This window comes from Macrobrachium nipponense, chromosome 16 (assembly GCF_015104395.2).
Source record: "Macrobrachium nipponense isolate FS-2020 chromosome 16, ASM1510439v2, whole genome shotgun sequence".
Classification (NCBI taxonomy): Eukaryota; Metazoa; Arthropoda; class Malacostraca; order Decapoda; family Palaemonidae; genus Macrobrachium; species Macrobrachium nipponense.
In genome coordinates, this window is record NC_087209.1 from 63,978,325 (window position 1) to 64,004,431 (window position 26,107).

General features: G+C 39.5%; 2 protein-coding genes across 9 annotated transcripts in view; both read left to right on the forward strand.

Moving 5' to 3' along the window:
• The first annotated feature begins 3,054 nt into the window (after positions 1-3,054).
• LOC135195772 (myosin light chain 1) lies at positions 3,055-14,665 on the forward strand. Of its 4 annotated transcripts, none has more exons than XM_064222230.1 (6): positions 3,055-3,181; positions 4,193-4,223; positions 7,715-8,023; positions 9,151-9,237; positions 10,741-10,795; positions 13,671-14,665. In XM_064222230.1, the coding sequence occupies exons 1-5, from the start codon at positions 3,179-3,181 to the stop codon at positions 10,773-10,775; spliced, it is 465 nt and encodes a 154-aa protein (XP_064078300.1). In that variant the 5' UTR covers positions 3,055-3,178; the 3' UTR covers positions 10,776-10,795; positions 13,671-14,665. The 4 variants fall into 4 exon arrangements, with proteins under 4 accessions (XP_064078300.1, XP_064078298.1, XP_064078299.1 ...); XM_064222228.1 differs by lacking the exon at positions 10,741-10,795 and adding an exon at positions 12,156-12,203; XM_064222229.1 differs by lacking the exon at positions 10,741-10,795 and adding an exon at positions 12,156-12,193.
• Positions 14,666-17,508: 2,843 nt separating this feature from the next.
• LOC135195774 (fizzy-related protein homolog) overlaps positions 17,509-26,107 on the forward strand; it is a 31,585-nt gene continuing 22,986 nt past the window's right edge. Inside the window, exon 1 of one of the 5 annotated variants that reach the window (XM_064222244.1) lies at positions 17,509-18,898. Coding sequence is in view for 1 of the 5 variants with exons in the window: in XM_064222241.1 (XP_064078311.1) it covers positions 20,748-20,781 (34 nt within the window). In the remaining 4 variants the exon portion in view is untranslated. Of the gene's footprint in view, positions 18,899-18,955; positions 19,077-20,407; positions 20,523-20,639; positions 20,782-26,107 lie in introns of those variants that run through there. The other 4 variants (XM_064222243.1, XM_064222245.1, XM_064222242.1 and 1 more) reach the window with 4 other exon arrangements.

A 26,107-nucleotide genomic window follows, 5' to 3' on the forward strand; every position in this document is an offset into this window, starting at 1 on the left:
GTGTTCTGTAAACGAAAACTGTTGTGCTGGTTTTTTTTCTGTCCGCCCTCAGATCTTGCAAATTACCGAGGCTGGAGGGTTGCAAATCTGTACGTTGATCATCCACCCTCCGATCATCAAACATACCCTATTCCAGCCCTCTAGCCACAGTCATTTTGATTTGATTTTAAGGTTGAAGTTAGCCATATAACCGTTCGCCTAGTACCGATATAGGCCAGGCCACCACCGCACTTCGGTTAAAGTTTCATGGGCAGCGATTCAAGCACCACTATACCAAGACCACCGAAAGATAGATCCATTTTCGGTGGCCTTGATTATGCGATGTACAGAAAACTTCATTGCGCCGAAGAAACTTTGGCGCATATTTTATTTGCTTTATTTAGGAGTTGGACTGTGGGTGACTTTCGGCTTATACGTCCTGACTGCACGAAACTGTTGTGGGTTTTATTATTTATGAACAACTGCAACACAACAGAAATTGACTGACTTTGGTCAGTTTGGTCAGTTTGAAGAATTGACTGATTTCAGTCAGATTTTGTGCTCTGGAAAATACAGTAACCCTACGTATAACCATTTTTTTTCAGCACGGCACTTCGTATATACACAATAGAAACGAACACCGGCTTCAAAACACAAACATACACAAAAAACGAAAGATAATATTAGAAACTTGCCCCTCCCCCCCCACCCCCCGCCAGAATTCCAGAGGTCTTATTAGCCGCTGGGTATATGGGAGAGGTATTTTCTGTTCTCCATCTACCAAAATTCTAGAATCATTATTCAGTCTTCAGTGTGGCAGGTCTTGGCGTACATAGTATATAGGCGCAAGGAATCGTCTTTGAAGTGTGTGAAGGATAGCTGCTTTACCAGGTTTAAAAGGGTTAATTTTCAAAGAATATAGAATTTTATTATACAATAATGAGAAGACTCTCTCTCTCTCTCTCTCTCTCTCTCTCTCTCTCCTCTCTCTCTTCTCAGTATGATTTAAAAGGTTTAAAAGGGTTAATTTTCAAAGAATATAGAATTTTATTATACTAATGAGAAGACTCTCTCTCTCTCTCTCTCTCTCTTCTCTCTCTCTCTCTCTCTCTCTCTCTCTCTCTCTCTCTCTCTCTCAGTATGCTTTAAAAGGTTTAAAAGGGTTAATTTTCAAAGAATATAGAATTTTATTATACTAATGAGAGTCTCTCTCTCTCTCTCTCTCTCTCTCTCTCTCTCTCTCTCAAATGTCAACTGAGAGAAGCCATTTTGCTTTTTTCTTAAATGTCAGGAATAGCTGATGGTGCTCCAATTTTAATCATTGTGATTATATTTATTCCAGCTGTTAATCATCGTCTTCCATCTTCGATTAACCTCTTCTTTTTCCAAAGCTAACCTCGGGCTGTAACTCTTCATTTATTTTTAAATAACTTGGCAGCCCAAGGCCGGAATTTTCACCAATATCCGTGTGTTCAGTGTTGCATGGCAGTATAATCGTGTAATGCCGGTTTTGTGGAAGAGATCGGTTTCGTAGAGGATAATACTACTTGTACTTTTATTATCTTTTTTCTTTCCCTGCCTCTTATTTTTTTCCCTGCTATTTTCTTACTCTTCTTCTCCTCCTCTTTTTCTTCTTAGTCCTCCAGCACTCGCGAGTGTAAAGCTGATCTTGGTCAGGAAGAATGCTCTGGTAGCCTGCACCAAATACTTTGAGCACTTCTTCTTCTTCTTCTTCTTCTTCTTCTTCTTCTTCTTTTAGATATCTCGCAGCCCTCTGGTGTCTCATCCTACTCTTTCAGATACATTAATTCTCTCGTATGATTATATGTTTTATGTCTTACTCTATTTTCTGTACAGACGTATACCGATTCAATTCCAAGCGAAGGCGACGGGAGATCATCTGAATTATGAGAGGAACCATTTGGTGAACGCTCCTCATCAGGTGAATGGTAAAATTTATTCCTATTATTCTAATTCTGCAGGGGTCGTGACTGACGGGCACTTCAAGGTCGTCCGTACCTGGGCAACGCCGTCGGCTTTTGGCGTGAAATATATAGTCGAGGAGACTAGCAGCAGCTTACTCATCGTGAGTCGTAAAATTGACTCATCATCCACCGTCGGGTCTTCGAATCCCTTCCCCTCGGTGAAAATACCGCATCGGTGGGCGTTATTCTATACTCGGTGGAAATAGCTACATCGATGGGCGTTGTTCTACTCGGTGAGAATAACTGCATCGGTGGGCGATAGTCCCCTCGGTGAGAATAACTGCATCGATGGGCGCTTTTCTGGTTGGAAATAGCCACATCGATGGGCGTTGTTCTACTTGGTGAGAATAACAGCATCGATAGGCGGTATTCTCCTCGTTGAAAATAGCCACATCGATGGGCGTTATGCTACTCGGTGAAAATAACTGCATCGAAGGGTGTTGTTCTCCTCAGCGGGGACTTTAGGAGGCGCACCCGTCCATCTACCGTCCCAAAAACCCGACGGTTTTCTGACGCACCTCGAGAATTCGGAAGTGCACGTGGCGCGATTCCTGAAACGAGCTCCTCCCGTCGCAGCCAGGAAGAGGAGCTGGAGGGCGCCTCCCTGACACTCAGCAGCCGGGGAAACCTTCCCCCAACGTCCCCACGTCCTGCTTTCTGCCACCGGGACCAAGAAGACCCCCTAGCGCCCTGCCTGTCTGTCTCTGCCGAAGGAATAAAAGACGAAGAGATCGAACTTCGAGTCTTCGGGACCTCGCTGGAGCTGCTTCTCTCCTCGTGCCCCACCGAGAGCAGCAACGACAGGAAACGAGAAAATGGCGAGCGTTCCCCCTTCCTTTGGGTATGGAGCGGAATGGACGAATGGTGGACACCGCTGGCGAGGACCCTGTGGGCCTCTCTTCCTCTTTTTCCCGCCCTCTCCCTCTCCCCCCTCCCCCCCGCGACCTCTCTCGCGCGCTCTCTCGAGCGACAGCCACAAGGCTCAAGTTTCCTTTTGCAGAGTGCGCGCGCCCGTTTAGGCTGGCCCTCCGACGGCCGCCGCCAGGATTAGACAATGTAACCGGGACGGGCATTCCGGCCAAAAATACCACCAACTGGCAACGACAACAGCGCCCTCTACAACGTATAAAATTAACCCGCAACACTGAGGCAGGAGTCACTTCAGGTCTGCCTTTTGCCCCGTTAACGTGGTGTGCTAGAGGCTAAAAATAAAAATGGTAAGTCTGAGAAAGATCTTGCAAATAGTGTGTTGTTGCTGTTGTTGCTCTTCTTCAACTTCTGTGATGGGGGATACGCGGCTGGAACCCCATCTCCATCTCCAACACCATTGCCCCTCCAGTGATTGCTGTTCAAGTTATACTGAAACCATACCGTCATCACTCAGTGGCCCGTGGATTTATCACCTCAATACAATATAGTACTGCTTTTCAGTGGAACGTGACATTTTAGCCGGACTTTGCCCAGTGGGAATGCTGAAAGCCTTCGGGTAGTGAGAGATCAACTTCGTCTGTACCACTGCTGCGTCGAGTCAGTGGATGTGTCTTTGGAACAATAACTTTTTTATTAATTTTATTTTTTGTGCATCCGGTCCAGCTTAAATTTTCTGTTATTTAAAGTTGTCTCGTTTCAAGATCCCGAGACGATCAACTGTGAGCCATCATGGTACCTTTGATTTTCATTCCATTGAGTCACGAAGTCAGATGAAAGTGCTGTTTAGTCTCTGTTACTGGGAATGGATGCTTGAGGACAGTAAAAACCACAGATTTGCAGTTAATTCTAACGAAGTCAGCGGAATCGGAGGACCCTTTGTGGATTAAAACTTAATATTCTTAGACTTCAGACGTCTGCTGTCAGATATTACCAAGAGTTTTGGCCGTTTCGTATTAGTTTCCACTGGTTTTATTTATTCATTCATTTGTTTATCTATTTATTTATTCATTTGATTATTTAGTTATTCGTTTGTTTAGTTTTTCTTAGAAGCGGATTTATTTTGCCCATCCGGATATATTGAGGTTTTCAATTCACGGTGAAACCGAGATGTGGTTTCTTGTAAATTATACTACAGTAGCGCGCTGAAGTGATATTCCTTTGCTGAGCTCTTAGTACACACGTGTTTATATTGCATATATTTATATACGCAAGCATGCACACACGACGATATATGACTTTTCATTCATTTATTGTTTTCTTTATTTTCTTACGTTTTTCTCTTTTCTTTTTCTCCTCAGGCCGCGGATCTCAGTGCTCGTGATGTTGAGAGTAAGTATCAATTGAAGGATCTGCTGGTACTCCCTTCAAGAATACACTATGCATGCAAAATACACTTACAACTTCCATCTTCTTAGAAGACTCCTCTGGAGGCGATCAGCACACACGCCAGTCATTGATAACTAGAATCTAGCTGAGGAATGCTTTATACATGCAACACACACATCACTTATATATATCTATAACTTTCTTCACATACTTCTGTAGGGAAATCGGTACACCCAAAAGCCTTCCTCACCCACTCTTCTAGCTAGAATCTTATCACCCAGAAGCCTCTTACCATCCTCTTCTAGGTAGAATCCTTTCACCCAAAAGCTTTTTTTCTCAATTTTTCTAACTAGAATAACTTCACCCAAAAGCTATCATCACCGACTCTTCTAGCTAGAATCATTTCACCCCAGAAATTTTCTTCCCATCCTATTCTAGTTAGAATCATTTCACCCAAAAACTTTTTTTTTTTTCTTGCATTTCTAGATTGAATAACTTCACCCAAAGGCTTTCTTTACCTACTCTTCTAGCCAGAATCATCACCCAGAAGCTTTCTTCGCATCCTCTTCTACTTAGAATCATTTCACCCAAAAGCTTTCTTCACCCGCTCTTCTAACTAGAATCAGTTTACCCCAAAAGCTCTCTTCACATCCTTTTCTAGTTAGTCATTTCACTCAAAAGCTTTTTTTCTCATGCATTTCTAACTAGAATAACTTCACCCAAAAGCTTTCTTCTCCCACTTGTCTAGCCAGAATCATATCACCCAGAAGCTTTCTTCATATGCTCTTTTAGCCAGAATCATTTCACCCAAAGGCTTTCTTCACATGCTCTTTTAGGGGAATCATTACACCCAGAAGCTTTCTTCATCTACTCTCCTAACTAGAATCATTTCACCCAAAAGCTTTTTTTCACTTATTCTTCTAACTAGAATCATTTCACCCGAAAACCTTCTCCACCTATTTCCCTGGAATTACTTCAGCCGAAAACTTTCTTTGATTACCCGTCTAGCTAGGATCACTTCACTTACGGTTGTGAAGTTATTTCACCCAAAAGCATTCTTTATTCCTTCTTTGCACCTTCTGGAGTCATTTCACCCAAAGACATTTTTTACTCCTCTTTCACCTCCTTTTCTTGAACACCTTTTTATCGGATTTTCGCTCCCTGACGAATTGAATCTGCTTGAACTCCGAAGAGTTCTTAAGTAAACCGTATTGTTGAATTTGAGCCGACGACAGAACAGCAGCTCTGGCCGTTCGAAATAAAAAATTATATTTTCTAGTTAATGGAGGAGGAAGGTAGTACTACGACAAGGAGAATATGCTATTCTTTTAACCAAGCAAGAGAGGATTCAATGATATTAGTAAAATGTACAAGTGCTCCGATTAGACTTAAGAGTTCCTCGCTGCAACGGAATAGGAATTATCATGTTTTCGTCCAAGGAACTAAATATTGATACAGAATACTTAGCTTAACCAACAACCAGCCACCTGTAAATTCTAAAAATTCGTTCTACGCCTGAATTACTTGCATCTGGTCAGTGTTTAGTGCATCGTTTTGGGTATTCTCGAAGTAGGCCTATCGTAGATCAACCAGACAAGTGTAGACCGATAGACGTTTCGTTAAATTCCTCTGAGAAACCAAAAGCACCCCGGAGGAGGTATGAGATACCTTGCTGGATAACTGTAGGCGCGTCAGCGCCGGCAGGCGTTAATTTTAGACCGGACGAGCAAGGGGTGGAAGAGGAGCTCTCTAAGGGCTGGCTGCCAAGGGTATCTCATGCCCACTGGCATCGTGCTAGTCGACTTTATTCTCTCTCTCTCTCTCTCTCTCTCTCTCTCTCTCTCTCTCTCTCTCTCTCTCTCTCTCTCCATACTTTAACGGAATAGCATAGTCAAAAATATATACCTTGATTGACAAACAGCTCTATCCTTCGATGGTACTACAATCAAGAGTCTTCGCTTGCAGTAGATACTAATTGTAGATAAGGTATCTTTTACTTCCTTAGAGAGTGTAGTTCCTGACTAACGCAACAGGCAAAAGTTAACCATAATATTTGTTCGTTTCTTAAAAATATAGAACTCTTCAAGCTGATTTCGTATATGTGTTGAAGACTTAATGATCTCTCTGCGAATTCACTCCGTTGAGGGGTACTTTCCACCTGATCTGATTTGCGATGGAAAAAATAGTACACAACTGCTGATGTCCTCTGTTTTAAAATCTTTTTGCGCTGATAAGATACTCAGATTCATTTTCAGATAGATTTTAGAGCATTTCCTCTAACTGTGTTTAAGAATTTACTTCGTCCGTGTTATGTCAGCGAACTATTTTGGAGAGTTTCCGTCCATCGTTAGACCAATCCATTTTGTCTAGTGTTGAATTCAGATTGTAAACGACTACTCTAAGCCCCTTAGGCGAATTCATCTACTGAAGGTGAATTAGGTCACTCGAATATAGATTGTCAATGATGACTTCCCATCCCCAAGGCGAAAAGGTAAATTCTGTGAGTCGAATTAACAGAATCTCACCGGACGGAAACTCCAAACAAAACCAACAGACGACGCCATTCGAAAAAAAAGGTGGGGGGTAGGGGGGCCTGTTGATAAGGTTCCTTGGCCCCATATTTGGCTCGGCACTATTCCCGGCGACACCGGATAGTGTTGGTGAAGGGAGGAAAAGAGGGTTAAGGCGAGGCACCAGTGCCAGCACGAGCTCTCTCTCTCTCTCTCTCTCTCTCTCTCTCTCTCTCTCTCTTCTCAGTGCCAAAAAATTCGCTCAAACATTTACTCACGTTCTCACCTAGATGAGTCAAGTTTACTTTGGAGCGACTGAGCGACTTGTAGAAGTGTGTACGTGCGTCCCTGCGTCGTTACACGTATGCAGGGATGTTTTCGTACGGAGAAAGGAGAACTAGAATAAATCTTTTTATATACTTTTCTTCCTATGGTGTATTAACTTCTTAGTTTCTACTGCTTTGGCTGAAAACAGGGGAAAGTACTTCGCAACAGAGTCGTTTACTCCTTCCAATCTTAGGTAACATTTAGTTTCACATTCATAAAAAGTCAGCTTGTCATTCACAATATATTACTCACCAACTCTACGTAAGCGTCCTTTGCACTAGCGACACCATCAGATAAACGTCTTGGTCATTTCTTGTCTCGTACAACAATTTTAATCTTCCAACACAGTTGAAAACAAGATTCCCTTCCAGGATCCTTTAAATATGCTCAGGGTATATTTACATAACCTTTGTCCCTCCATTCAGCAGATCCCAGTATTTGAGTTCAGATGTGTTTATTTCTGTGTCAATATTCTCCCAATTTGCGTATTGAGTACCCGTCTATTCAATTATGTTCCTTCTACGACCTTTCTCTTATAGCATCCAACCCTTTTTGTTCGTTCAATTCTGTTATATATATTGTTTTTATTGTTTCATTTTGTTCGTCATTCCTGTCGTGGGAATCCCTCTCATGAGACTTCCTTCCGGTTCCTCGCAGGGGTGAAATTCGCCTTCTCCATCTATGACTTCGAGGGCAATGGCACCATGGATGCCTTCTACATTGGCGACTGCCTTCGCGCCCTCAACCTGAACCCCACCATGGCCACCATCGAGAAGCTCGGAGGCACCGAAAAGAGGAAGGAGAAGATGATCAAGCTCGACGACTTCATACCCCTGTTCGCTCAGGTCAAGAAGGACAAGGATGCTGGCTCCTACGAAGATTTCATTGAGGTCCTGAAGCTCTACGACAAATCTGAGAACGGCACCATGATGTATGCTGAGTTGGAACACATCCTCCTGTCTCTTGGTAAGAGCGCTCAGCCTTCTTCTTCTTCTTCTTCTTCTTCTTCTTCTTCTTCTTCTTCTTCTTCTTCATTCATTCATTGGAACTTGAGGTCTTTTTGTTCCATGAAACTTGAGGTCTACTTCTTGTTTCATTGGAACTTGAGGTCTTCTTGTTTCCCTGGAACTTGAGGTCTTCTTGTTTCGCTGGAACTTGAGGTCTTCTTCTTGTTTCGCTGGAACTTGACGTCTTCTTGTTTCATTGGAACTTGAGGTCTTCTTCTTGTTTCCTTGGAACTTGAGGTCTTCTTCTTGTTTCATTGGAACTTGAGGTCTTCTTGTTTCGCTGGAACTTGAGGTCTTCTTGTTTCGCTGGAACTTGAGGTCTTCATCTTGTTTCCTTGGAACTTGAGGTCTTCTTCTTGTTTCATTGGAACTTGAGGTCTCTTATTGTTTTAACTTCCCTTTTGGAAACTTGAGGTCTCTTCTTGTTTCCCGGTAACTTGAACTTGAGGTCTTCTTCTTGTTTCATTGGAACTTGAGGTCTTCTTCTGTTTCCTTGTTTCATTTCTAAAAGCTTCAGCTAACTTCTTCTTGTTTCATTGGAACTTGAGGTCTTCTTCTTGTTTCCTGGAACTTGAGGTCTTCTTCATGTTTCCCTGGAACTTGAGGTCTTCTTCTTGTTTCCCTGGAACTTGAGGTCTTCTTCTTGTTTCCTTGGAACTTGAGGTCTTCTTCTTGTTTCCCTGTTCATTTCTAACAGCTCAGCTACTCTTGATGATATTAGAAATATTAGACAGCCTTCCTCGGCTGCTTAACGGTAATGGAACTTAAATTTTCCTTTTTGCACTCATATTAGACTTTCCTTCAGTTGCTAAACAAAAGAACAATCGTATTTTCCTCAGTATTTTAGAAATATATTGCTCCATGAAGGTCAATATGTGTTAATAAGCTTACATGAGAAAGTCAACTCTCGTGTTGTTTCTCAGCTGTGGCCTTCTTCCTGCCTTGAAAAAACGTGAATTGCCTGTGGTGATTCTCTCCGTTAACGTCCTCTTCCCTTCGAGAATGTCTACTGTTTATTGCATTTTAAAACTCTAACGCTCGTTTTCCTCTTCTTCTTCTTCTACTTCTACATCTTCTGTGGTGTAGGTGAGCGTCTTGAGAAAGCCGAATTGGAACCCATCCTTAAGGAGTGCTGCCCCCCAGAAGACGAGGAAGGTTTCATCCCATACGAACGTAAGTATACACATCCCTTAAACTTCCTTTTGGCAGACGTCATTCTCATTCCCCATCACCCGACGTATCATCCTCCCCCCCCCCCCCCCCCCCCCCCCCCCCCCCCCCCCCACCCCCCCAACCCCCCCCCCCCCCCCCCCCCAACAAACCACTGATCATGGGCGGCGCGAATTTCTTCTTCTTCTCGATCTTTCTCTTTGGTTCTGGTGTGACCACAACCCAGCGAATTTCTTCTTCTGATCTTTCTTTCTCTGGTTCTGGTGTGACCACACCCACCCACCCACCTACCCCACCTTCCCGCATCCCCCACCGCCCCCCCCCCCTCCCAACAGCTTGATGACCAGTCAAAAAGATATTTTTATTTTCCTTTATTATTTTGCCGTCCCTCTCTTGTTTTCTGACTTTCCGCTTTTTATCAAAACTGTCGTGTGCTCTCACGCCACAAGTTGCTCCTTGATTTTGTTGCCTGTCAATCAAAACTATCGTAATAATATTGATGGTAGTTCCTCTCTTTTCTTTCATAATCATTAATTTCTTGTTTTCGTAGCTCTTTCTTTTTCATGACATTTGCTGGTAAAGTAGGTTACTAGTGCCCTTTCATTTATTACTGCAAACTCGTTTCATTTGGAAATTAAGTAGTGCTGTTGAACTGCGCTCACTCTTACCTCTTAGTATGATCAATATATTCAAGAAAGCTGAGGTAAACTTACGAGTAACTGAATTTGTGATTATCTTCCTCAGTGAGGCATTTTTGTTTTTTCAAATAGAGATTTCTATACTCTCCTGACCTTCAGTGATTAGCATTTCACTTAAGAAAAATGGAACCAAAATTAAATTGTATAATTTCAAGTAATGAACCAGGTCAGTCCAAAAAAAAGTATAACCAGTGCCACCGCTATAGACTATGCTACTCAGTCATAAGCTGTTTGAGCTCGGCCCTTATGCTGTGATAGCAGCGTGTGGAGATAGTCAAGAATTTCGTGCCTGCTTCTTTGCCAGCTAAAGTGATTAACTAAGACTAGTTTAAAAAAAAAATACACCAAAATGTTCATTAGTTTTGGCTCCTTCTTTTTAGACTTTACCTCTGTTCAGCAGCACAAGTAAATATGAAACAGTGCATGGTATTCACTCTTCGCTGCCTCTTTCATTTTTATGTTGCTTTTTCGTATGATTTTATGTTATTCTTATTATATATATTATATATATATATATATATATATATATATATATATATATATATATATATATATATATATATACACCTTATTTGCTCTAAACACCCGTGGAGTTTCCCTTTGCTAAACCCACCACAAGCCATGAGACCGCTTCCCATTACTCCAATTAATTTACTTCTTGCGCCGGTTTTTATCCGGTTCTGTCCCCCAATTTAGCTTTGGTCCTCCCCCCAAACTCCTACCCAAGCCCACCACAAAAAAAAATCACGCCCCTCAAAACTCCTGTATATTCCTGTCTTAACCGCCCGGAATGTATTTTCTCTTGCAGCATTTGTAGCGGCACTGACCAAGGGTATTAATTAGAAAGGAAACCTACGTCATGTGTAAGTAAGGGTCGTAAGTGGAATTCCCTCCCTATAAGGAGACGAAGACGCCTCTCTCTCTCTCTCTCTCTCTCTTATGGTTTCTCAGTCTCATTCTCATAACTTTATCTGTCGATTTCTCTTCGTCTCTACTTGCAGGGAGATGAAGCCTCTCTCTCTCTCTCTCTCTTATGGTTTCTCAGTCTCATTCTCATAACTTTATCTGTCGATTTCTCTTCGTCTCTACTTGCAGGGAGACGAAGCCTCTCTCTCTCTCTCTCTTCTCTGTGAGAGGACTTCGTCTACCTTTGTGGGAGGGAGTTTTGATTACGAACGAAGCCGTTCCAAAGTGCTTGGTAGTGCCTTGAGGTTTATACACATTTAGCATTGCTGTGACTCTCATCTCTCCTCATTCAGATCCGTCATCATCTATTTTTGTGTATTCCACATCCATCTGGCTGAATACGAGAGTGACGTCGAGTATTCGATGTCTCGTTTAGCTTTTATTTTTTCATAAATATCATGTTTTCCTAGACTTAAATGACCCTCCAGCATGGACGGAAGGGTCTCCATGGTCCCACTCTGCGGTGACCTGAGTTGTCTTTTTTTTTAAATTCTATGTATATTTACTGTTCTAGACATATACTTCTTTTTTTTATTACCTACATTTACTATTCTAGATGTCTATTTTTTTTTCTATCCTAGACTTTGATTCATAAACGCACAGATATGACCAGATTAGAGACATAATGTCATAGCTCCTGTAGATTGTTTTAAACACCCTGTTGTCAGTATGTTGCATCCAGAGACAGTTCAAGAAATTAGAACATTTTGGAAGCTGTTGTTGTTGTACCCTTTCTTTAGATATAAAAAAATGTCGTGACTGATAATACCTGTCACGATTTCCTCTTTTTTTTTAATTATTCATTTATTTATGAATACTTTATCCAATACTGGATCAAGTTGGAGTCTTGAGTATGTGAAATGGTCAGTATTCTTTTTTTTTCTCTTTTTTTTCATTGTTGTTGAACACACCCACCCTTATTGAAGAGAAGTGTGTTATTCTCCTCTTTTTTCAGAAAGTCTGTTTACCAGCATTACCAAAGTCTTTGACCCCCAAAAATAAAAAGGAAACGCAGGGAGAAATGAAAAAAATTTACCACTCGATTTTTTTATACATATATTTTTTTATCGTCTTGGCACATTTTCTAATCATAAGACCAAGATCGAATAAAGCAAGATTTTTTTCTATAAAATAGATTTTTATGATTTCCAAAAATCTTTTTTCTTTTTCAAAGAATCAGAAATGAGCATTTTGTTACCTACCTTTTTATGATGTAATGGCAAATAAAAAAAACTACAGAATCCATTATTTTTGCAGCATTCGTTAAGAAACTTTTGAGCTTCAAGGTCTAGAAGGTACCAATTTGTAAGTTGTTTTTTTTATGGTGAAAAGAAGGCATTTCTTTTGTGTAGCAAGTAATTCTTGACCCGATTTAACAGGTAGTATTGTTTACATTGCTCCTTGTCTCAACGCTTCTGTCTCGCCTATCAATCTGTCTACCTTTCCGTCTCATATTCCTTTTTTCTCTGATATTCCTTTTTCTCTGTGCTGTCCATCTTTTCATCTCATTCTGTCAGTTTCTCTCTTAACTTTCATTTTTTTCATTTTCTTCTTCTTCTCTCTCTCTCTCTCTCTCTCTCTCTCTCTCTCTATACACCTGTTTTTCTTTTGCTTTCTTCACCGCCTCCTCTCTCTCTCTCTCTCTCTCTCTCTCTCCACCCTATGACGCAGCCTTTCAAGTAACCAATTAAAACATAACGAAGCATATTAATGAAAGTCAGGCTCCTTGGGAGCCATAATCGTTCTCCGTCTCTTACACGTCATAGTACTATCATTAATATTAATAATAATATTGTGTCATTGACGTCAACTGTTCTTTTTTTATTCCTCGTACATTTCTGTTTTGATTTCGTTCTCGTACACCGCATACATGTTCCAGTTGATGTATATATTAACGCTTATGGTCACTATTCTTTATATTTGCCAGCGTGTGCTCACTTGTCTTTCGTTTCTTAATCCATGTGTCTCTCTTTATTTTCTTTATGATGCGTTATGGAGGATGAAAACACATCTGTAATGTTAATAATAATAATCATAATCAGCTTTCGACTTGTGATTTTTTTTCTCTCTAATCTTAGAGACGCTTTCATTCACACATGTGCAGATTTTGACAACACTTCAACATGAGTAGATTCGATGTTTATTTGTGTATTTTTTTTTAGAAGCAGTTCATGGACTACTGCTGCTGTTGTCTTCTTCTTTTTTTATATGTCCGCTAATATTTGATACTCTGCTTTTGAATATACATTTTGGCTCGTGTGAATGTGCTCTTTATCGTGTAAGTGTAAATCCATTAATAAACGAAGGTTTAAACTCTGTTTAGATTAGTAGAGAGCTAGAGCTGATTTATAGAGTAACCAGTCGCAACGCTGCTGATTGATAAACAAGCGATCTGGTAAAGGCTTTTTTTGTGCGAGGCTTTGTAGAAAATAAAAAAAACTAGTCGTAGATGCTGCTGCTGCTGATGATGATGATGATGATGCTATAATCATTTAAAAAAAAAAAAAAGCTTTTAACGGCGCATGCGTAGTAGAAAAAAAAACACTTTTTAGTCCATCTAGAAAATGAGATTCATAAATAGTTCAGAAAAAAATATATAAATATTTTTGTAGCAACAATTTTTGCTCTTGATAATGTTGATAATTTCCTCAGTAATTTGACTTCTTGCTTAGACATTCTTGCATGAGTTCTGCTGAACAGTTTTCAGCCCTATATATAGGCGTCGCGTTTCCCTCGGTCAATCTAATCGTCCTCTCTCGCCATCTCCCACAGCTTTCGTCAAGAAGTTGACGACGCTCTTGTAAGCAGTTCGGCCATCTTCTTGCGTTTCGTCATCACAGGGAAATGTGCGCATGCGTACAACACCACCGCAATCGGAGTGTCTTTGTGCAGTGTACAATCATTCTGTGGGGTACATCCATCCACAGACATGTATAAATGTAATATCATATTCCACTTAGAAATACGAAAAGACAGAGAGTTATATTTAGAAAGGAAATATAAAAAAAATAATGTTGATAATCATAAATAGACAATATTGAAACGATCGTGAGCCACCCATTACATGCTCATTTTTTTGTCCTGTCGGGAATGCGTGCCGTTTCGTGTGTATAAGTGTGCGCGTGATTGCGTAGTGTTCCAGGAGATCCCATGGATCATCTCTATTCCTACTCTCATCCACGCCGGGCCAAGAGGGGCTCCTACGGACGCCGCTACCTGTGTTGAGCAAGTAGACCTGAAGTGACCACTGAATGATCCGCTGTTAGTCCGCCCCGCCCCCCCTGTGTAAACGCCATCTCTCGGAGGAAGGCGGGGGCTAACGAGCCATTGAACAAAAGCTGAAAAAAAAAGCGACCGAGCCAAAGGCAGCGCCCCGCCACTCCCACCTTGCCACCGGCGGGCGCCCTGGACTCGGAACATTAGCCAGAAGAAGAAGAAACATCTAAAACGAAAAACCATCCGACTTTTCAATATTTGGTAGCGTGTCGGCCCATAGGTTCCCGTCTGGCCCAATAGTGCCTCTGAGCCAAGCCACCTTTTCTCTTTTTTTTCTTTTTTTTCTTAATCTTATTTTTATGCTAAAGGAGGCTACCAGGGGGAGTGTCACACAGTCAGCCAGCCAGTCGGAAAGAAGTCGACCAGTCAGTCAGCAAGGCCCCAAGTCAGTCAGTCAGTCAGTCCGCTTGAATGGCATCGTTATCAGCTGGTGTCTGTTGGCACATTGGTTAAGTTAACTATCGTCTCAATAAAAAACAAAAATTACTTCATCGACGGCCTTTTCTTTCCCATCCCTGTTCCATCTCAAGAGCTCGAAGAAAAAAAAACAGTGATTCATGATTGACAGTGAACATCATGGAAGACGGGATAACAAACAATATCAATAAAACGTCAGATTTTATGTATTTTTATTATCTCTTTCTCCAAATCTGCAGTGCGTCCACTGCGTACAATTGTATATGCAGGTTCTCTTCAATGATTGTTGAGATAAGTAGTAGTCTTAAAGGGTATATTCAGCCTTAGTTGGCTTCATACGGTATTGCTAAATCCGTAAGCTCTGTTCCTGTTTCGGAACCATCACTAATCAAGAAATATGAGTTGTCCTCAAACTCGGGAACTCAGAAAAACTAGAGCCAGGAACATCCTTGGATATAAAGTTATATGATGAAATGATACAGTTGCCACATGAGAAATGGTCTTGTACGAAACACCACATTCGGTACTGCCCATGGTCTAGAAAGTCACATTCCTTTCTCCCCATGGTCTAGAAAGTCACATTCCGTACTACCCATGGTCAAAAAGTCACATTCCACTCTGCCCATGGTCTAGAAAGCACATCCCGTAATGCGACTCTAGAAAGTCACATTCCGTACTGCCCATGGTCTGAAAAGTCACATTCCGTACTGCCCATGGTCTGAAAAGTCACATTCCACTCTGCCCATGGTCTAGAAAGCACATCCCGTAATGCGACTCTAGAAAGTCACATTCCGTACTGCCCATGGTCTGGAAAGTCACATTCCTTTCTGCCCATGGTCTAGAAAGTCACACTCCGTACTGCCCATGGTCTAGAAAGTCACATTCCACTCTGCCCATGGTCTAGAAAGTCACATTCCGTACTGCCCATGGTCTAGAAAGTCACATTCCATCCTGTCCATGGTCTAGAAAGTCACATTCCATCCTGTCCATGGTCTAGAAAGTCACATTCCTTTCTGCCCATGGTCTAGAAAGTCACATTCCGTACTGCCCATGGTCTAGAAAGTCACATTCCTTTCTGCCCATGGTCTAGAAAGTCACATTCCGTACTGCCCATGGTCTAGAAAATCACATTCCACTTTGCCCAGGTAGGAAAGTCACATCATAAAGTCTTCCTTTCCGCACTGCCCATAGTCTAGAGAAAATCTACCGTGACCGTGGTACTGCCATACCATTGGCAAAATGAGAAGAGGTGTTTCAAGAAGTCTTCTTGTTCCCTTTAACCTCGTCTTGGCAAAAGCTCGAGACGATTCATACTAAAGACTGATGCAGAACACGGAGGCTTAATGTTTACGTAACAGTGTTTCTCTTCCTGTATTTAACATTATACACAGACGTTCCTCGAAGCTTAGCGTAAACTGTTTGCTTGGCAGTAACATATCCTCTGTAATGTATTCAACGATAGATGGGAAATGGATGTAAATGTTGTCATTTGATAAATGTCGTAAAATAATTTTCAATCATCTACCTGTCAGGCCCAAAATGGATGATTAGTCGACGTGATTAGGCAGAAACGACGAATGGTGTGAGTTGCCAATGTTCCAAAGAGAGAATTCAAACAAATTCTCTGAACTTTTAAGTCAAGTCGGTTATTTAAAGAGACCACAAGGGCGCGTTCGCTCTACAGCGAAGCATGTCATCAACGCAGGTCTGCAACTTATCGCAGGCATGTCGATAACAAGTCACCGACCGTAAGTGGAGAACGAACCTTTGGCAAATGAAACACAGCTTATAGAACTACCAGTATAAGTCGTTGACTAGTCTCCAAACTATTTGTGATGTGTATGCAGTAAGTTGTCAACATGTATTTATGACATGATTTACAGACTTGTGGAAATTTTAAGAAATTATGGTAATACACTGTATAATGAAGAATGGGTACTGTGTAACAGAAAAAAGTTATGACTACCAACATTGACTATTTCTGAAGACCCCGGGAAACTCCAGAAATAAAACTGTAAAACACAGCAAACAGACCAGGAATGTGGCAGTTTCTTTTATTATTATTATTAATTTTCACGATAGAATGTTCATCTAATGTTTTGCATTATTAGCTAAACAGATCCACGAGTTTTTGAACGACCAGAAACGAATACCAAGAGCAGGTTAAATTAAGTTCATCTGTTCTGCAGTGGTCGTTATGGTAGATTTCCATAGCAACATTGACACTTAAAAATATATAATAATCAGTGTTTGAGAGCAAGAATTCCCTTCCTCGGTCTCACAATGCTGTTGATATAGAGTAGTTTGTAAACCACATGTAATGCTGAGCTTTTTTGCTTCGGAAACATGAGGATTAGCGGCAAGCTGATGTGGATGTTCATTACACATGAAATACACTTAGTACCAGTTATATACAGTTAAGTACAGAACGTTATTTATTCATACTTTTAAAAAGGTAGTAAGAGTGTGGTAATCACTGTTATTTTCTAGTCCCGAACGATTCACTAGCCATTATCTAGCCGCTAGCGACATGGACACAAGAAGTATTGACAGGTGTTTCCATTGTCTCCCGTTCAATTGTCACTATAATAATAACTGGCGACTTTGTATTGTCAGCCACGATTTCCTTTATATATATATATATATATATATATATATATATATATATATATATATATATATATATACACACACACACACACACACACACACACATATATATATATATATATATATATATATATATATATATATATATATATATGTGTGTGTGTGTGTGTGTGTGTGTGTGTGTGTGTGTGTGTAGTTAGATAGAGATAGATTGAATCTTCCTTGTAGTATTGACACGCATACGTATATGTGTGGAGGTGTGTGTGTGTGAGTGCGTCTCTCATTACCACCAAGAAGGTTGAAGACTGGTATACAATCAAATGATAATACTTTGAGGGCATTTTTCTTCAATAACAGTCAAATAACACAATCCTGGCTGTAGTACCAACTACTCAGCAGTTATAATAAGACGTGTGGTCATGAAATTTAGGCCTATAGACGCACTCTCACCGAACCAAAGACAATACACGCGTATTGTCTTTGTCACCGAACACTTGTCTAGTGTTGGTCAATAAGGACTTCCACGACAACTCCACGCTTTGAACAAAAGCAGCTATATTTTATGTGAACGTTTTCATCGTCCAGTACACAGTAAATCAAAAGTAGTATAATGAAGTTGGTTGTGTGAGATCAGCCTGTTTATCAAGGCCGGGATAACTCCTTACCAGTAGTGCTGCTATCGACAGTGACTATAGGTCGACGAACATCCAGTTAGTTATTCGTCTGGACTGTCCGCCAGAATTCGTGGATGATTATGTATATAATCTAGGCCAAACGCTGGGACGTAATAAATCAGCGCTGAAATGGAAACAGGGTAAAAAGGTTTAAAAGGGGTAAAAGGAGGAAAACCTCGCATTTACTGTATGAAACAGCCGTCAGAGAGGGTTGGAAAGTCTGATGGAAGAATGTGGACGGAGGCACAGCAACAAGAATAAAAGAAGTTCCATCTAGGGACCGAAGGGATGCTGCAGCGAACCTTAAGTAATGACTATAGTGTACCACGTGAGGCGCACTTACAGCACTACCTCCCAAGGGCTGGATGATTATGAACCTCTTCGATGACTCGAGAGTAGTCACAAGTGACTCGGGTTGTAATAATAGTTACGATAAAGTGATTGATCATAAGTACAGGCTCTTCTCTAGGAGCGAAGTATTCAGTAACACCTTACACAGAGCATGACTAATGTGTATGCATAGTGGTAAAATAACATTACTATGCGATTTGGTGACAGTATATGCGATATATTAAAATTTTGCATTCCTAATCGTTACCAGCGACCTGTAATTTGACAACAATATACTTCAAAGACTGTTAATTATAGTAACTATGAGTCTATGACTGAGCTAAAACGAAACAAAACGAGAGTCACACCTGGAAGTAGGCCTATTAATGTTTCCATTAGTCAGTTTTAGGAACTTCCAGAAGAGGACGTTCATCTGTTGGCCTTGGTTATAATTTCAGTTGCTTAAAGAGTGGAATGCGAGGATTCACATATTTATGATACGCTTGAAATCACTTCATTGGCTGTTTGTGGTTCAATACAGTTTGACATTGCAGTGCAAATGACTAAGATTACTCTGACTGAAAGAAGTAAGGAAAACTCATTCAGTTAAAAGATAGTTAAATGTTTCCGTGGCAGTTGACTTCGTCTGTGTATCAGTCAGATCTTGGCCAGGCCTAGATTTTTTCAGATCACGTGAGTCCACTTCTGTTCTGTATTTAGAATGACGGTAGGTAAGCCTAACACAACCAATGATCGGCGAGATATTTCTTCCAACAGCCATCGGAGCTCAAGACCATTGGTTACTAGATTGTTGAGCTGTCTGGTATTCATGACGAGGTTCTCTTTCCAGCCTTAACAAGTAGGTTTTATGGTACGTTTATTGATATTTCAACCAAAGTAATTTTACTAGTAGCATGGTCAGCCTAGACAGACACTTTAGCAAGTGCGGGGGTATCATTTCTGGTGTCTGAAAGTGCCCTCGCCGCGTGAACTACTAATTTACCATACATACAGTGTTGTTTGTTTAGGAAACAAGATTGTTGATAATGACTTGAATGGTTCATCCTCCAAGAGGTCTCTGCTTTCTGAATTTATGAAAGGGACTCTGCCCCAAATTAATACACTTACGAAGTGAACAGGATGTTATGCAACAGCAGAATTTTTAGAACAATGTGTTCCCTGGACACGAACCAGTGCCGGGACGAGTATTTAACTTGTGGAGCTTTATCATATGCCAGTGTATTTTACATATTATTTTCTGGCGTAATGTGAGTTATGATAAAGACAGCAAAAAAAAGTAAGAACAATAGATGAAGTTCCTGGAGATAATGGCTTTGTCATTTCTTATGCTGACGCGAGTTTATCTGATAATCTTAATGCATTCTGGTTTATATATGTTACGCTATTTTAAGGCATTTAGGTGAAGTCAGTAACTATGAGTGTGGTTGTGCATTTACAGACGTGTATGTATGTGCGTATGTAGCTGTGTATGTAAGTATGACCTGGTTTAAGTTTACGGATCGCTAACCCAAGTGCTTATTTAACACAGGATCCTGATTTAACAAAGGAACATTTGTGAAATAGCAAGTGAACAACTGTAGGGTGATGTTTATTCTATTTTTCAACAAAACTAAATAGGAGGCATCTAGTAATATATTTTAGTTTATTATTGCAAAATTAAAACTTGAGTGTTTGAGAATGAGGCATAAAGGGGGGTAAAAGATCGATTCCTTGATACATAGATATGCAACAACTATACCAATTAGGACCATACAATGGAGGATTAAGTTTTATATTGTCCGGTGTATTCCTTGATGAATATGAATTCAGGTATTTAGTAAGACACTTTCTAAAGCGGAAGCCTTAACTATATTCATCAGTTTGTCACGTTACATTAGAGATTTTATCGAAAATAGTCTGCATTAACCGGAAATGTTTAAACAGTTTAATTCGTATTTTTGCTTTGCGACTGCTGACGGTTAAAAAGCAACAATAAAAAAAAAACTTACGTGTGATATGTCAGCATTTGGCCTGTTTATCTTCCTGGTTGTCACTGAATAATTGTTCGATTGCGTCTTTGGCTTAGGTTGTCTTCATGTTACTTCTGTATGTTGGCCAATTAGGATTCCTGGGAATTAACGGGATATTTACGATTAATTTACAATTTTATATAAATATTAACTGATGAGAGATGAAAATAGACGTTAGATTTGACTTTGTTGAGATTGGAAATTGTATACAAAATGTGATGGAACGCGGTAGTCTAAAATCAAAACAGACGCCATATTGGATTTCTTGTTTACAGTTGTTGTAATAAGTAAGCCATCGAATATTTAGTTATTTCTGTCTTCTTTTGAGTCCTATGGACTATAAATTTATATTCTTTGCAGTTAAAAACTACATAACAAATAACGATACTCTAGAAAATTGAGCTTCCAGCCTTGTAAAGGAGAAAATTAAACATGGTTGGCCGTCTAGATTTCTCTGTGGGGTCATTGGTATCTGTCCGTTAATTGTCTAATGTACATTACGTAGGTTCCAGATGGTCACTGTTGACTTTTTTAAAGCGAATGCAGGTATGTAATGCCCTAAATACCGTAGAACAGCTCTAGAACGTATGTTTCCCTCGGGGACAGGACTAGACCAACGAAGGGTTGGGTATCCTAGGGTAGGCCAGACCTGGAGTTCGGCTACAGTACGATAGACCCGAGTCGCTATTGGCTAGACTTTTCATCTCCTATTTTTTTTATATTATATCCCGGTTTTGTCTATCTGTTTGCGTCGATAGACCTGGTTTTTCAGAAAATTCTGTATTGCAAAGGGTTCCTTGGGCTTAAGCCATAGCCTAAGTAGGCCCAGTAATCTTGTCCAAGTCATTGTAGCTACTTCGTGCCGTTTTTAATTATTTTGGTTAAACTTAATCCTGTGTTGTATATAAAAACTGATTACTCTCTAGGGCAATTTATGTATTTTATTAATGTGTAGGGTAATGCATCGCTCTGCGGACACTTGCATGGACTATGAGCCACGGTATTTCTACAGAAGCAGTCCGCACGGACTGCAAGGAACGTAACCGCGGATACGACATCTGCTAGGGATTGGAGGCCGTCCAATGTATTTCGCCCTGTTTAGTACTGGCCCCTGGGGGGGTTAATTATAGTCGTCCGAATAAATATTACTCAAATTCTTGTTCAATAGGTAAAACTGCATAGTCTAGTTCGCCGCGGATAAGTACCCTGGATCTACCTGAGCCACTTTTCACTGTATGTAATCGGTGAAACAAAATACAATTCAATATTTAAGCATACCATTCAAAAGATTGATGTTTCGTCAGCAAAATGAGATACAGTGGTCCCCCTGTATTCGCGGGGGATGCGTACCAGACCCCCCCGTGAATAGTTAGAACCCGCAAATTTTTGGAACCCCCATAAAAATGCTAAAAACAGCCTATTTTGTTAGTTAAAACTCAAGAAAAACCCACTAAAAATGTTCATACATGGTTTTTTTTAATAGTTTTATCACAAAAAGTGCATTTTATGATGAAATTCATCAAAAAAACCAGGAATGTGTGGATATTTACCACAGAAAAATACCGCGAATGTGCGAATTTTCCGCGAATAATGCAGGGAAACGTTCCCGAGAGAAATCCGCGAATGTGTGAGTCCGCGAATCTGGAGAACGCGAATACGGGGGGTCCACTGTATATGAAACCGCCATACGAACTAAAATAAGCATGTGAGGTCTTCTTAAATTATGTTTTTGTGGCAGTTTTTAATCCAATATGGCGTGGTATCATCTCGCGGACACCAAGCATACAGCCTTCCCAGCGCTCATTTGAACAATTATTTGCATATCTATGTAATGTTTATTGCTTTTACTCAATATTGCAATGTAATCAGCACAATAAAACAACATTTTGTTTCCTATATTAGTGAAAGTATGAGACGTCTTATTCCCGCGATTATGTTTTGAACTGAAATGCATTTTTACCTTGTCATTGATGGTTTTATCCTTACTGCCATCAGAAATTAAACTCCACTGTGCTTATTTGATTGAAATTTTACACATTGTTCTTAATTCACTCCAAATTCAATTTAAAATATGTGAGTTTGTTCACGGCGGGATTAATTTTGTACATCTGGCAGACAGTGAATTGTTTATGACAAAAAAAATGGACTTTTTTCCCAGCACTTTTCATTTATTAAAGTCTATTACTATTTTGACTTTTTTATTTTATTTTATGATTGTATGGCTGAAATAATTAATTTTATGTATAATTTTTAATAATTGTACGATACAGTCATCGTTGCCAATGCCGATGCCTTTACAAACTGTTTCCAAGAATTCTAATGTCATAGTAATGCAATAATGATACAATTGCTCTAATATTTATGGAGATCTATATATATATATATATATATATATATATATATATATATATATATATATATATATCTATATATATATATATATATATATATATATATATATATATATATAAACAAGTAGATATGCTAAATTCACTTATTTCCAATGTTTTTTGTAAGCCTTATCCCAAGTTTGGAGGGTAAACACAAAAAACAGTTGGCAACACCGTAGCTATATCACAGCAAAACCAATTAAATTTGTGTCAAGAATCTGGTTACTTTTTACAACAATGAATATTTTCAAATGAATTATCATGAATACATAATAAATATATACAATTCATAACCTTATTCTGGTCTTTAACTCATTATTTAAACGTTTTCTACCACGCACTTCTTCCTCTTCCCAAACAAATGACATGTTTTCCCGGCCGGAGCCGATACACCTCGTCGTTTAAGATTGTTGTAAATAAAGTGTCTCAGCGTGTTATGGCTACAAGTGTTGTATGGATTTAGCACAGGAAATGGAAAGTTTATGGACAAAAGTGACTCCGCAAGCACTGAGATGGCGTCAATCTTCTATACGCCGGTGTATGCCTGGTGTCCGTGAGACGAGACCACGCCATATGGATTAAAAAACTGCCTTGAAAATATATTTTACGAAGACCTCACATGCTTATTTTTAGTTTGTATGGCAGTTTCATATATCTCATTTTGTTGACGAAACTTCAATCTTTTGAATGGTATGGTTAAATATTGAATTGTAGTTTTGTTTAACCGATTTAATATATGTAGAGTGAAAGGTGGCTCATTAGTTCATGCAAGTGCCCGCACAGCGACGCATTTCCCTAAGTACCCTACTGTATAGAAAAATCTTCAAGACAAGTTGTGCAAGAAAAGATAGCAGATTTTGTAGGAAATCAAGAAAAGAAAAATTGCTGTACACAACCTAGCCTACCTATACCTTTTACAGCCACGATGTTGCCCAGTAGTTTTGTGTGGATTTCAAAAATATGCCACCACTTTCCAGATATTGCCGAGATGCTGAAAATTGGTCGCTATTTAAAAAAAAAAATTTATGTATAGATGAAGGAGGGTTTATAGCTGCATGGGAACAATAAAATGCACTAGGGTTTGGTCATGTATTGGTGTTAAATAGTTGCATATTTTCTTAAAGTAAAATGTTTTTTCTTTCATTTGATGAAGAATTTGTTGATTGCATCTTAGATCATAACTTGGAGATCTCGAATGGAATTAAATGGGTTAATGATACAGCTTGTGGTGTGGTGTGAGGACTTCCGAATTGATTGGAGTGAGAGCATTTTGTACTGTTAAAAAACATGAAAAACCCTTCCTTTAGCCTATAGGCTAGTATGGCTATAACCTATAGGCTAGTATGGCTAGCCATAGGTTGTGCCTAATAGTTAAGCAGAGGGTCTTGCAGGCCTTTTGTTTTAATTTTGCTGTTAGACCATGTCTACTTTGGCCTGTGATATTTTGCTATCAATTTTTCAAGCTCTATGTCCTTTGATTTTAAGCTGTAAACTCAAGGTAATAGACTACGCTAATGATTATGTTGCATATTTATCAAACTGCAACCAATATCAGATAGTTTCTTGTTTAATAAGTTGAGGCCTTGCCTTTGCTACATAGCAGTGTCACAAAAAATTATATTTTTGCACCGGAACATCTCTATAAGCTAAAGTATTTCAATGATATTGTTACTTAGTATTTATGGGGTATTGTAAATTTATAGCAATGATTAAAATTGCATAGTAGGTAAAAGTTATTAATAATTTACTCTTGTAATGGGGTTACACAGTTTTAGATGGTGACAGAAGTTCACTCTCGACGTGGTTCGGAAGTCACGTAAAAGCCTTTGGTCCCGTTGCTGAATAACCACTGGGTCCATGCAACGTAAAAACACCATAGAAACAAAAAACTCAGTTTTAGAGCTCTAATATAGAGATATTCATGATTACAGTTTCGTAATTTTGATATATGCATGCTTTATAATTTGGTGGTCACGTCATTTACAGACTGACATATGTATTCAGTTTTGCTGCTGTGATTAAAATGAAAGAATTTTTCCTTATATATAAAGTATTACAGTGTAAAATTATTTTTATTGGGTTACTGTATAGGAATTTACAGCTAAGTGAGAGGGTAAGATAGCATGATTACATATCCACGTTGTAATGTGAAATATTTGGCTGTGTACACTGTGCTTTCATCGCAGCCATTGATTAGTGATGAAGTAGTCTTATCAACTTTTTTATAAGTTAGACTTTGTCAACTGTTCCAATGTAGTAACAAAATCTGATTGTGGATAATTTCCTGTAGGCTGAGCTGTATCCTATATTATTTTAGTCATAGACATAAAGGTTACTATCATAGCTATAAGTTATCTTGCGACAGCTGACAACCCAATGAGTTTCAACAATTGTAAATCAGTTTGCTGGTCTTCTTTTAGCCAGTAGGTAAAATGATAACTAGCTGTGTGCACTGCTTAATTTGGAAATAAACTAGGTGTGTAGACCTCTAGGACTAGGCCGAGTGTAGTGCTTGCCTTGCCCACCCAGCTATCTAGCTTAGTTAAGAGCCAAGTTTGGTCACCTAAGTTTGTGGCAGTTGAAAATTTCCTGTGCATTTTTTATTTCTGTTATTCCTCCTCATTCTTTTCTTTTCTGACACATCATTATGGTGTTCTTGGCCTTCCAGCTGGTCTCTACCCTGATATTTCCAAATCTATTTATAGTACTTTTTTGACTGCTTATTGCTCTATTTTCCCACTCATGGGCATTTTTTGGGGGGAGACCTTGCTGAGCAAATAAATTGCCTTTTAAGCTTGATCAATATGACTACATTTTGAATAAGAATAATTAATCTGGTAGGTCAGTCAAGAAGGAGAGAAATGTTCATATGAACTCAGGCTATTTTGAGTCTTTTCTCAAAATTATTTCTATATAATCACCACGATTTTGTCTTCGAGCAGTGCAACAGTGGCCGTTGTTACCCTTTACCTTCTGTACTATCGATACCATAATCCCTGTCTGTATCTGTTTAGATTTTCCATGTATGAATACAATCATTTTGCTTCATTTGCAGCGTTACATATTTGTAGATACTCATTTGTAGTGGAGAATGTTCAGTGTTGTCTGTGATGGGACTTTCAGTCCAAGAAGAAATTTACAATGGTTCCTTTTCATTTTAAGTAGGTGAAGAATGTTGGAAGATTAATTTTTTTCACAAATTGTTAATGGGGGACCAGGTTTGAAGATGTTAGCCATGGTGGTGTAGGATATTAGCTAAAAAAATTAAATCCCCATAGAATCTATATCGAGTTAGGGAAAAATAAATAAAGGGAAAACAAAAATGATTATGTAGCAATTGAAAAAAAAATGGAGTCTGTGTGTCTGTTGTAAAATTATAACTTCTTACCTGTGTGCCTGTGTGCTTTTGAAGCAGCTTTTGAGTTAATTAGCCCAAGTCAGGAAATGCACAAAGCTCAGTAGAACAGGAGTACTCAAGTACT